General features: G+C 45.8%; 1 protein-coding gene across 2 annotated transcripts in view; it reads left to right on the top strand.

Annotated features, from left to right (window-relative positions):
• AK5 (adenylate kinase 5) overlaps positions 1 to 13,685 on the top strand; it is a 132,919-nt gene that overhangs the window by 100,267 nt on the left and 18,967 nt on the right. For both annotated transcript variants that reach the window (XR_005583957.1, XM_039486021.1), the window contains exons 11-12: positions 3,064 to 3,227; positions 5,333 to 5,449. Coding sequence is in view for 1 of the 2 variants with exons in the window: in XM_039486021.1 (XP_039341955.1) it covers positions 3,064 to 3,227; positions 5,333 to 5,449 (281 nt within the window). In the remaining variant the exon portion in view is untranslated. The remainder of the gene's footprint in view (positions 1 to 3,063; positions 3,228 to 5,332; positions 5,450 to 13,685) is intronic.

The following is a 13,685-nucleotide window of genomic DNA, read 5'->3' as shown; positions in this document are numbered from 1 at the left end:
AGGTTCAGCCGATCACAGCCAGGGGAGCAGAGCAGAGTGGGCTGGGGGGAAATGGGGAAACCGCCTCCCCCAACCCTCTCCCTGCAGAGGCCTGGGGCCAGCCCCCCACCGCAGAGGCCTGGGGCCCCACACAGCACCCCCTTGTGAGGGGGATGCTGCATATGGCACCAAAATGGCTAGGGATGGCCTTGCCCAGAGCACCCATAGAGTCAGCACCTATGAGCTGCCTAATCCTGTATGTGCCTAGACTCACTCAGCACCTAAGTTTTTGCAGTAAAAATTTCCTAGATGCTTACATTTCTGCCTCTGGGCCTGCACACTGCCACCTCACACAAGGCATCCGGATGCCTATTTTTCTAAAGAGAAGAAAATGAGGTTATCCCAAAGACTAACCCTTTCCCCAAAAACATTCCCAGTGAAGATGCAGCGCCTGATTCTTTGGTTGTATGTTAACAGTGTTCATTGCGACTCTGTAATAAAAGGCACTGCGTTTATACAAGACAAATGCATTCTTTTTTCACTGTTATATTATGGCCTAATTTCTGTTCTCAGTTACACCACTGTAAGGCCACTGAACGATATCTGTTTGGGGCAGCATTTTCTTACAACTCAATGTAAAGTCCTGGAACATGGATATTTTTGTGCCTGAAGGGGATTGATGGCTAAATTCATGAGTGTGTCAGCCCATATTTATTCACTAAAGCAATCAAGAAAGAAAAATGGATGAAACTTGGACTCAGTCATATAGTGGAGTAGTATGCATAGTATTTGGATATTAGAGTTGACAGTGTTGATTGCCAACCTCAAACATTTAAAAATCGTGAGTCAGACACCCAAATCATGAGGTTTACTTTTAACGATTAGACTGTGGTTTTGGGCTGTCTTGATTTTTGAACTCTCCCTTGCCCCCATGTGCAACAATGACAGGGTTACTAGCTCTCCCAAATGTACAGAGTAAGACGATTTTTTGGTGCCTACTGCTGATGCTCTCACCCAGGAAGTCCCAGCTGAGCTCCAGTTACACAGGCTTGTATAAAATGTTGCCTGGTAATGGTGTTGCTGAGTTTCCAGCTTCTCCCCAAACCCAAATATACTAATTGAGCAATTCTGCCACCCCAGACCCATATCTGCCCATCCCACAGGCTGGCAATTAAATTCATCCTACCTGCTCCCCCCACACACACACACGCACATCAATTCTGCTCCCTTCCTAGCCTCATATAGGCCCCTACCCCCAGCGAACACACCTCTGCTCCTCCTTCAGCTCCAGCAGTTTTTCACCCACCGCCCAGGCCAGGGAGGGGCAGTTCTAGGGGTTCTTCATCCCCTCACCCCCTTCCCAGGCTGGTGGGATGCAGCTCCCAATGTTCTTTGTCCCTTCGCCCCCTTCTCAGGCTAGTGTTGCAGGGATGGAGAGGTGAGGGAGGAGCAGAGTGACCCATTATTCACAGGTGGGAAGGGGGAAGCAGAGCTGTCCTGAGCCACTCGTCCCTTTCTGCTTCTTCCTCTTTCCTCCCCTCTTGTGACAATGGCAGTGCCTGCTCCCTCTCCTCACCTTGCCAACCCACAAATGTCTCTCAGCTCCTGAAAGGATGGGGTGGGGGAGCGCTGCCTACCTCCTGCAGCAGCCCTGATTGGCTGTTCTTTCCCAGGAGGCACATCCTGGGGGAGCCAACTGCTCAGATAGGGATTTCCCCAGGCAGGGATGAAAACTGTTTTAAGGCTGGAGTGTCTAGTGAGACTGACTCCAGAAGGGCTAAAGTCCTGGTGCCCCAAGGCTGGCACTGCACTCTGGTGGCCAACTCTCATAGTTTTTCCATGCGTGATGGGATTTTGGCTGGGCTGGAGCCCTTCTCCTGATGGCCTGAGAGGCTCCAGTGCTCTAACAAACTTGAGATCTGCCCAGGGGAAATCCCCCTCTGTCCCCTGCCCTGCCTCCTAAGGTAGAACAAGCAATCAAAGTTACTGCAGAAAGAGCTCCCTCCCCACACCCTCAGCTCCCAAAGCTATTCTCAGTTTCTCACAGAAAGAGAGGAGGAGGAAGGAGCAGGAAGAGGCCAGCAGCCTTCCTCTCCTGTGAGCACAGCCCCAGTTCATCAGCTCCTCCTCCTTCCCTGCAATGCCCAGCCAGGGAAGGAGCAGTGGTGAGGCTGAGGGGAAGGGGGAAGCTGGGAATTAAGTGCTGGGCAGGGGTCTGGTTGATGTGGGAATGAAAACTGCTGCAGCAGGAGCAAGTCACCTTTCCCAGTAAATCTGGGAGTGGACAGTACTAATGGACAGTACTAATTGTCACTCATACATCAGCGATGGGCAGGGAGAGTTCAAAAATCAAAAGACAGACCACAAAACACAATTTATTTCTGGCTTTCTTTAAACTCTCATGATTTGCATCTGGAGAACAAACCAGTATCTCCCAGCACTGAGGAGAATGAACAAAGCTTCCAGTTTAATCGGTCAGCCACTGGAATGGACAAACCACAAAAGAAACTGGCTCCCCCTCGGGAAGGGGCGAGCAGAATCTTCTGCTACCTATTGGTGCATCTCTGTACAAGAAAATATCATCAATTCTTGTAGTGGGTGGGCCTTCAGGTCACAGTTAATTAGCTAAGAAATTCTATGCAGTATCTGCCTGGTAATTTACTGCCATTAAGTTACATTGCTTATTCCAAGGGCCTCCACTGGTACACCAGTGTGAAAGGAGAATTTGTTAATGGCACTGAAAGTTACATTGATTTCTGTTCCCCAAATAGTTACCACATAATGAAGAGAAAAAGGAACAACTTATTTTAAAGTTAAAAATATCCTTTTTTAAGATATTAAAAAATCCTCAATCAAGGGGCTTGCTCTCTTCTCAGCAGTGTTACTTAATGATAATATGTTACCAGGCAGTTTCTGCACAGAATGCTTTAACTAGCTAACTATGTACTTGAACGCCCAGTCAGTACAAGAAGTCCTGTTATTTCCATTACATTTTCCCAACTGCAGTGATTAATAAAAAGGCCAATTGTTCAGCTCCCTGCAATTTCTGTTTCTAACTCTAGATTTTTTTTCCCCCTCACGAAGGTGGCCCTGGCTCTGGCAAAGGAACCCAGTGTGAACAATTAGCACAGAAATATGGATTTACACATCTGTCCACTGGTGACCTCCTCCGACGTGAATTAACATCATCATCAGAGAGGAGCAAACTGATCAAAGACATCATGGAATGTGGCGAACTGGTGCCTGGAGTAAGCTGTAGTTTCATTTGCAAAATAAAGGGGGCAGGGGATGTCTCTCAAAAAGTGTGGAAATAGGAAAGCAGCACTGGTATGTATTCCCACCTGAGGGGAAGTAAGCCTACAGCTTGGTAGAGCGGATCCCTAATTCCCAGATACGTGGCATTTCTCTTTCTTTTGTATCCTGGTGACGTAGTTATCCCTTCTCACACCATACCCATAAATTCCCTATGTTAGATTAATTATTAAACAGAACGTGTCCAGATTGCATGCTACACCTTGCAAGAGATGGAACACAGAAGTAGCAGCATAGGGAACTTTATGCCACGTTTACAGCTTCCAGATTCTGGGCTGGTCCCAGAGCTGGCATGGCCTTCAGTGTAAATTGGAGCATCCCTAGCAGCTCTTTTAATTTACATTAACTGCAATGGCTCCCTAAGGAACTGGCTGGCAGCCCAGAATAGCTGAGCGCCAACTGATGGGGAATGTGAAGAGGTGTAGGGGCTGTTATTTCAGTCTCTGGCCAGGAAATCCCTACAATAACTACAATAATTTCCAGATGCAGGGTGGAGGGGCGGGAGAGGTCCCCCCCACTTTACAGCATCTGAGCAGCATAAAGGGGTCAGGACAGAATCATGGACAATATGATGTGCAGCAAGTACAGTTAGATCAAGAGATGTGTGTGTTAATAAAAGGCATCAAGAAATGCCGCCCATAGGAAATTAAAAGGAGTACTGGGTCTAGCTTAGTGTTATTATCTTCCCCAGTTTGTCTGGTGAGGCAAATTCTCTTGTCATTTACAGCAAGATACCATGACATTGCATTGACACAATGTGATGCTGTGTCAAAATACAATCAGATTGTGAAGTGTCATTATAATGTCATAAAGTTTCATGGTCCACACAGTTCAGGACAGCTGCACCCGTATTTCCCCTCAGTGATCGAGCAAGGGCACTCTCAGGTTTCCAGCTCCTCAGTTGTTGCCTTTCTGGATGGGGACCAGTGTCTTTTTCCCTTCTGACTGGGGTATTTCCAGGCTGCACAGCTTCCTGCCTTCATTGTGTTCTTTCCATCACAGACAGGTTGCCCACCAACACCTACTTGCTTTCTCATCAGAGATGGTTAGGTGTAATTGCTACAGTTAAAAGTTACCACACAGTACTTCCTATGCAAGCCTGCTTTATTCTTAAGGTAAAAACACTACAGAGAAAACATATTAAAAACAATAAAAGAACCAACACAGATGCTAATAAGCTTACCAGAATTAACCCTAAAATGGATTCTGACACGAGCAGTTCTTCCGCTCCCCAACCAAGGGGATTCTTTGTGGTTACCAATTCATCACAGCTTCAGCTCAGAACAAGCACCCAGTTTTATGGGACCTCAGTAGGTCCAGTCCTTTCAACCCTATGCTAATAACTGGGGTCCTCATGGACTAGGGCTCCTGTCCATTTGCAGGATCAGGAGGAAGGCCATCAGCCAGTTTAAAACCAGGCTAGTTATCCAAAAAACTTTGCTTGTTGGTTCCTGGAGAATCTGGTTTCAACTCCCTTGGGGGAGGGGGGGGGTGTCAAAGGGCTGATAATGGAGGAATTACATTAGCATCCCCCTCCCAACTTGAGAAGGTGGATAGGGTGCCATAGTAACACATACACAACTGCATTTTAATACAATGTACTCCAAATGTATTAATTCAGTACAGTTTAACTTACTTCAGTAAAGTTTATCTTAATTCCATAAGGTTTGTTCAGGCTATTAAAGGATAGTATCAGTCTGTCACAGTCCCCAAATAGATTTTGAGACTCAGATATGTTCCACAACAACAGCGCATCACAACAGGAAAGATCCTGGAAAATCCAGAACAGGTTTGTTCTCACCCTAGTTCTGGGTTTGTGTGACATAGCTGTTCCTGAGGGACAGCTATTCCTCCCCTATAGCAAACTACCCTCTTCCTGGGCAGCTAGAGAAAAAAAAAAAGCCAGCTTTCAAAGGACCTTCTCGAAGCAAAGCAGAGTTATGGTAGTTCCTGAAGACATAAGATTAAAGTCCATGTGTAAAAACTGAGCCCTTTAAAGCAATATTTATTAGTAACCAAGAATTATTTTTCTTCAATACAGGATATTGTTTTGGCGCTACTGAAGGAAGCCATGATTGCCAGTTTAGGAGACACAAAGGGATTTCTGATTGATGGGTATCCCTGGGACGTGAAACAAGGAGAAGAATTTGAATGCAAGGTGAACATCTAGTTATTTACCATTATTGCTGATATTAAAATGCAACTTGCATCTGACACACAAATCAGCTACTCAGGTCCCTAGTTTTGACAGATATGACTCTTTATAAGCCACTGTTCCAACTTGTTGGCCAAGAGAATAGAGAGTTGCTACTGATCACTGGGGATCTGGAACGCCAGCAATACAGTGAATCCAGCTTACTCCCTCAAGTATATGGTCTCTGCAGTGACAGAAGGAATAAAAATTGATTTTAACCATTTAAGTTACATTAAATACAGACGAGAGCAATTCTGTTTAGTAAGATATTGCCATTTTGAGAGTCACTTTTCTCATTATAGCTACACCTTCAGTTTGCTTGTGCTGCTACTGCATCTGTCATCAAAAGGCAATGTGGCATAACAGAATTTCAAGCACTGTTAGATGCATTAAGCTCTCTCTTTAAGTTGAGTCAGAGCTCTCAGTGCCTGCAACCATTGTGCCTGAGCAAAGCACAGGCCAAATTACTGTAGTAGGTAGCATGCTGAAATACTCATAAAAGAGCATTTTGCAAGTTTTTATATGGTAGTTTACAAAGATTAAGGAAGCTATTGATTTTTTCACTACGCACAAAGATCTACAGAGAAGTCTCAGTTATTGATTTCTCAGCCTGCAGAAAATATTCCATTCTCTCTAAATAAGTGCCTGGATTGAATTTGCACAAGCTCACTAGTACAATGAAAAAGCAAAACAGGAGTGGCTGATTAGTTTATATCCTGGAGGAAAATAATAATTATGTATTCCATTATATTGCACCTTCACTCTACACATTCTCTTGTAACTCATTTAAAATGTTGCAAAGACTTATTGAGTTATCAATGGACCTTTAGTTGCTTTATATAGATTCTGTTCACTACAAAAGAGTCACAAAAGCCACAGGAGGTGGGAGAAATGGCTTCAACACCCAGTCAAGATAATTAGCAATAAAGTTGGCCAGGTCACAGATTCATTTTTGGTCCATTAGTGCCTCCCTGTGCACAAAATTAAGTAATTCTCCCATGTCTCTTTCCAATAGCGTGTACCAATTTAACAAAGGGACTCCCACAGAAATGTTCCCTCTCTGCCTCTGATAAACACCACATGTATTTGCATGTCTTTGCAGAGTGGGGGAGCAGGACTGGAGAAACTCTGTATCCAAGGGGGAAGGGGCAGGGGGCAGCTCCACTGGACAAATAAACGTATAGTGATTGCACTTATTGGAAGTGACTATATCTGAAATAGGATCTCAATATGAAAACCCTTACTCAAATGAGTAGTTCTTTCTCATGCAAACAGAGTAATGAGTAGTGTAAGTAAGGAACATTCAACTGAGCAAAGGTTTTCAGGCTCAGGCTTCTACTCAGTACATTGATAGTTCAGCTGTGTTTGATCTGTGTAACTTGAAATGGTGTGGCAGGAGATGGGGGACATATCCTACCCTGGAAGATACTTAGAACAGACTGACATGAGGTGCAATCAGATTCATTCTAAAGCCTGCTTGTTTAGATTTTTTTTTTTTTTTTTTTTTTAAATCTTCAGCAGAATCCCAAGAGGTAAAGTTCTCTGGCGGTAATAGTGGGAGGGGCTGACTCCATCAAAGGCAGGAAAGCCATCCCTTCAGTTTGGTGGCAAAATTTTAATAAAAGTTCCCAAGAGCCATCTCTAGCACATCAAAGTTCTATTGGAGAAAGACAGAGGTAATAATCACGATTCCTTAAACTGAAATATTGATTCACAAACCCAGAGAACCTCAGTTATCAGAGGCCAGAACGCTGCACCCCCTAGCCTTGTTGATGTCCCACGCAGCTGTGAAAACTCAAAATACTTTATGGAAGTTTTTAACACTGAATAGTCCAATTAACGCCCCATGGCACTGATCAGCACAGCTGAGTGTAAAAGCTGCCAAGGGCAACTTCCAGCTGAGACAAGCTTAGCACAGCTCCTACAGACTTGCCCAAAGGGGAGCTGCCTGGTAGTGTTGAGCTGCCAACAGATCACCAAGGTCCCACTTCAAATCTCAGCCCTCTTAATGTGCAGAATGCACAGCCAGAGTCCAGTTACCTGATGAAGAGCCTTCAGTGGCCTAACTGAGTGAGTTCCACTCTCATATCTGGCCACCATTTAATTCACACCTCACTAGGGTGACCACCATTTCAAAATGTTAAAACAGGAAGGATGCAGGAGCTTCACTCTCCTTCCATGGCCCTGCCTCGCCCCCCGTCTTCATCTGGATGCCTTGCCCCCCTGGCCAAGCCAGACCCAGGCAGTGGTAATAGCCGCCCAGGGAGCCCAGGCTGCTGTGGGGAGCCTCTGACCCTCCACCTGCCCTGGGTTGGGTGCTGAGTTGTCTAAGAACAGCCCCCAGCCCATGTACCTGCCCCCTCCCATGTCTGTGCCACCCAGGGCAGGTGGAAGGTCCAATGCTCCCCACAGTGGCCCAGACTCCCTGGGTGGCTCTTACTACTGCCCAGCTTCTGGCCCGGCCAGGAGTGGGGCCTCAGGGGGGAAGAGGGGAACATGGGGTGGGGCCTCGCTCTCATGGCAAGAGGGGACTAAGGCCCTCCTCAGCCCCCCTACCAGGAGGATACTGATGCCTTGGGCAGGCATGGAGTGGCACCACAGGGAATCTGGGACAAATGCTGACCTGGTGTCATTTGGACCGGGACTTGAAATGTACAAATGCCCAATTAGGGATGGGTGGTCATCCTACACCTCACTGACAGTTTTGGAGAGCTAACACCCAGATGGTGTTAGAGGAAGTTAAGGAAGGCCATGCTCAGAGGCCACCTGCTGCATAGCACTGCTACAGGAGGGACATCTGAAGGATCCATATGAGTGGTGAGAGATGACAGCTACAGACAGAAGATCAGATTCTGTACTGGGTCTCCAAGAGACACAGCCCAGGGCAAGGGGGAACAAAGGTGGCTTTGGGCTGCTGCAGGGGCTGAAATGGCCCTCAGTGTAACTTAGACAGCCCTGGAGACTCCTAACCTGCTGCCCACTCTTTGTGCCTATTGCTTGAGGTACAAGCCAGAATGGCCTGAACCAGGGGCGGCTCTAGGAATTTGGCCGCCCCAAGCAGTCATGCCTGCGGGAGGTGCACCGGAGCCGCGGGACCAGCGGATCTCCCGCGGGCATGACTGCGGAGGGTCCGCTGGTCCCGCGGCTCCAGTGGACCTCCCGCAGCTGTGGAAGGTTCGCTGGTCCCGCGGCTCCGGTGGAGCATCCGCAGTCATGCCTGCGGGAGGTCCACCCGAGCCATGGGACCAGCGAACCATCCGCAGTCATGCCTGCGGGAGGTCTGCTGGACCCGCGGCTCTGGTGGACCTCCCGCAGGCATGACTGCGGAAGGTCCGCCGGACCTGCCTGCCGCCCTGCTGGCAAAATGCCGCCCCAAAAGCGCACTTGGCGCGCTGGGGTCTGGAGCCGGCCCTGGCCTGAACAGTATGTGCCATGACCCAACTCAGTGCCTGCTCTTGGGGAGTTTTCCCTCAGCCCCTTGTGGGCTGTTTGCAGCCCCTATTCATTGCCAGAGCAGCATGTAGGAACTGGAGCAGGGGAAGGAATCTCTCCCAGAATTCCACAGATATTGTCTCCTGGATTAAGCTCTATGGCAGTGGTTCTCAAACTAGGGCCACTGCTTGTTCAGGGAAAGTCCCTGGTGGGCCGGGCCGGTTTGTTTGCCTGCTGCATCTGCAGGTTTGGCTGATCACGGGTCCCACTGGCCACAGTTCGCCGCTCCAGGCCAATGAAGGCTGCAGGAAGCAGCGCGGGCTGAGGGACGTGCTGGCCACCCTTCCTGCAGCCCCCATTGGCCTGGAGCGGCAAACCATGGCCAGTAGGAGCTGCAATCGGCCGAACCTGCGGATGCGGCAGGTAAACAAACCAGCCCGCCAGGGGCTTTCCCTGAAAAAGCAGCAGCCCTAAGTTTGATAACCGCTGCTTTATGGGCACTGCAGGAACCCACTGGTGACTGTGCAACACCAAATCCTTATCAGCTTCTGGAACAAAATATAAAGATCCACATATTTAAAACTTAGCTGAAAAATACTAGTCACCAAAGTCATCCCTGGTGTAGCAACACTGAAGCCACTTGAGTTCCATAAGGGGCAAATTTGGTTGTAGGTAACTCAGTAAATCTTTGAAACATTTTAAATTAGTCATGACTGATGACTAATGTCATTTTTTTTCTTTTAAAAGGCACTTAAAAAATATTTCCTCACCACATTATGTTTGAATGAATGACAAGAGGTGACATCAGGAATGTGGTGAGGCTGTATATATACAGCATATGCGAAAATCATTACAAGTATTAAAGATACATACTATTTAGAAAGCTTCAGGATTGTTCTTATAGAAATACAAAGCTTAGAGGCCCTAAACTAATTCCCTCATGAATCCATGCACCCCAGCACTAATGCCCAGCCATCGTATTCTCTCAGAAACATTTTTTATTTTAAATGGAACTAGTATTAAATGCTCCTGTAGCTGTGAGAGGTGGGGCAGGAGAGGGGAGAATCCTGTTTATCAATAAATGAATGCTGCTCCCCTAAGATAGTGTAACATGAAAGAGTAAATTACATAGGGACAGTTTGAGCAGTATCTTACTCTGTAAGTAGTCCTATGGAAACATTCTGAAGACCCAATATATTGGAGTCAGTGAGAGCTGAGGGCACTCAGAAGCATCTAGAATTGTTCCATATCCTGTATCATTGAGCATTGTGGGACAGATTTTGCCTCCTTTATATGGAGCAGTACTGTCGAGCTCCTTTCCACAGTATCTGAGCACCTTAAATTGTCAATGGATTTTATTCTCACTGCCCCTCCTACCCCACCATGTGGTAAGAATGTATTATCCCATTTTTAAGATGGGGAACTGAGGCAGAGTGAGACTAAGGCCTTGTCAAGGAAAGAAGGTACCTTTTTTTAAATCATATGTTAGCTAACATGTGGTAATCAATACATGGTAACAGCCTAGCATGGACAAGGCAGTTGTGGTTTTTAACACATTAACAGGTCAACATAAATACAGTAGAACCTCAGAGTTATGGACACCTCGGGAATGGAGATTGTTCATAACTCTGAAATGTTTGTAATGCTGAACAAAACATTATGGTGGTTCTTTCAAAAGTTTGCAACTGAACATTGACTTAATACAGCTTTAAAACGTTACTGCACAGAAGAAAAATGCTGCTTTTAACTATCTTAATTTAAATGAAACAAGCACAGAAACAGTTTCCTTACCTGTCAAATCTTTTTTAAAACATTTTCCTTTTCTTTTTTTTTTTTTAAGTAGTTTATGTTTAACACAGGATTGTATTGTATTTGCTTTTATTTTTATTCTTTGGTCTCTGCTGATGTCTGATTGCATACTTCCAGTTCCAAATGAGGTGTATGGTTGACCGGTCAGTTTGTAACTCTGGTATTCGTAAATCTGAGGTTCTACTGTACTAGGCTCCACCTAGTGTTTACCTCAATGTGCTAACATGTTAAAGCTACAATGGTCTTGTTCACACTGGGATTTTATGGCATGTTGGCTAACGTGGTTATAAAACCTTTTTTCCTAATGTGGGTGTACCCCAAGTGACTTGCTCAATGTCACACCGAAAGCATGTGACAGAGCAGAGGTTTAAATTGGTGTTTTCTGAGTCCCAGTGTGCTATCCTAACCAGTGGCCCAGCCTATATTACTATGAAAGTTATTTCAGGAATTTCAGTGGGACTTACACATGGTGTAGGATGCCACCCAACATGGGTAAGGATGGCAGAAGCTTGTCTAAAGAATATCAAGACATTCTGGTGAAGAACCTCTCCTAACAAGCTCCCACGTTCACTACTGTTTTCCCTCTTGGCTCACAGTAAAAAAGGAGCCTGATGCTCTCATGAAAAATGAACCACTGAGATGCCAGGAGAATTGCAATTACTCAGTACACTAAACCCCTAAGGTGTCAGTAGTGTGCTAAGAGTACCACAACTCAGAGGCAAGCACTGTAGGTGTAGTAGGCGCCAGCCCTGGTGGGTCCCAGTAACCACTGAGATATACGGCTAAGTGAAAGGGTATTTTAAGGCTGGCAGGAAAGGGAAAAGTTACTAATATCCTAGGTACTGAGGCTTAAACAGTTACAGTTCGAAGTGAGCAATATCAGTTCCTGTTTGGGTCCCTGGGGCAGTACAGTTGAGAGTCAGGGCCCTACCGGCCTAGTGCCTGGGGTGCCCTCTACAATCCAGTTTCTGCTCCAAGCAAATCGGTGCTTGCAGGTTTCTAGGCCAGGCTCAATTAATGTCTCTCACTGGGGTTCCTCTGTATTCGCGCCTGCTCCTCCATAAGTCCCACACAGAGCTGCACCCAGTAGTTACAGCCTGTTCCACACATGGCTCTGCATACAATTAGAGTTGCCACTTTAAGTTGGACGTATTCCTGGAGGTTTCATCACATGACATAATCTTTCATGAAAGATTAATTTTTAATTCCTGGAGACTCCACATCAATCCTGGAGGGTTGGCAACCCTACATACAGTTCCTGGGGATAACTCTCTGAATTCAGCTTCTTTGCAGCTCCCTGTTTGTCATATGGCTGCTGCTTCAATTTTCCTGCAGCTCCTCACTTTCCATACAACCAATATTTGGAGTGACAACTTCCTGATTCATGACCTTTTCCCTTACCTGCCCAGAAGGAAGAGGGATGTGCATGGGGGAAGGGGCTAATGGGAGTTGTAGTCCCCTGCTTGGTGGATGCATCACAGAATTCATAGTGCTGTAAATGTAGGAGCCTGGTTGAATCCAAATCAGCAGAAAGAGAGAGATTTGCATCGTAGTCATGTTCCAATCCGGAATTTCAGGATTCGTTCTGGTATGTGTCTTGAGCATTGAGTTTTGTGGGTCAGAGCTAGCAAGTGGTACGAGTTCCAGCTAACATACAATTTGCTGAATCCACAGCAGAGCGCTCCACTGTTTTGGAAGAAAAGTGGAGTGGAAAGGATGAGCTTTGTGGAGAGCTTGTTTTACAATATGTACATTTTGCTAGCTGCTGCTCTCATACTTGAAAAAAGTTGCCCAACATGACAAGGAATTATTTAGTCTTTGCAGTGTTGGAATCATTTCACTGTTCACAAACACTCCCTTGGTTGTCTTGACAACAAAGCTTAAAGCAGTCTTTATTTTGGGATGGAGATGCTACTTTCACTTTAGAAGCCATTCCTAAATGTACAGAACCTAAGATCATTTTCTTCTGTTGGCAATTTAGTTTTCTCCTTTATCTGTGATGAAGCTGAGAGAGAGAAGAGCATTTACCAAGGAATCTCAGAAATTAGGTCCCTTTTAATTTAAAAGAGAAAGCCTTGCAGACCCAATTCAGGAAGGTACCAAGAACCTCCTACCAGGTGCTAAGCACCTTCAATCCATTTAGTGTCAATGGGAGTTAAGGGCACTCAGTACCTCATTGTAACAGCCTGCAGATGTGGCATATGTAGTTGTATAATCAATATGATTTTGTTTTCTGTGTACCACACCTCTAAATCCCTAGGATTCTGTGGTCTGTTTTGCAGGACAGAGTTGAAGCAGCACATTAGTGAGGACACACACACACATTGTTCTTTCTTGTTGTTTCCATTAATTTGGAATAAAAATTACTCAGACTGAAAGTATGACTACTGTATATATACTGAAAAACATAACACCAGAGAGTAGGTGGGTTTATATGCAGTCTCAGCAGAATCACATGGGTTTTCAAAAGTAAAATATACCTGGTTTATCATACCGGGTAACATAGTTACCGATCAGTCAGCTGAGCCCTTGATATCCTCTTTATAAAAGTTACAGCATGGCTGTATTGAAGTCAGAGGAATTACTCCAGATTGACACCATCATAACTGTGGGCAGACTCTGACCCATTTATCTTGCTGTGGCTTTGGAGGGAAACATGAACTCATGAGTAACTTAGCCACAAGTGGGCACTGTGGGCACTTGCTTTAGGCACAGATAGTATTGGTGTGGTTACTGCACCTCTTGATAACAATTTGTCATATTTAAAACTGCTTCTGGACCCTTTCATTTTAAATCCAAGAGGACAACATTGCAGCCAGTGCTGCCATTATTCTTTCCTTGATGGTGCTGAAAAGCCCTAGGAATGAAAGCCTGTCATGAGACTATCCAACTGTTAGAAACAGAGGCTCCCACAGCATAAGACCAGATGTTACAGCTGAGCCTTAGCTGCCTCTTAGAA

The sequence above is a fragment of the Mauremys reevesii genome, linkage group 8 (assembly GCF_016161935.1).
Source record: "Mauremys reevesii isolate NIE-2019 linkage group 8, ASM1616193v1, whole genome shotgun sequence".
Taxonomy (NCBI): domain Eukaryota; kingdom Metazoa; phylum Chordata; order Testudines; family Geoemydidae; genus Mauremys; species Mauremys reevesii.
This window is presented reverse-complemented; position numbering and strand designations above follow the sequence as displayed.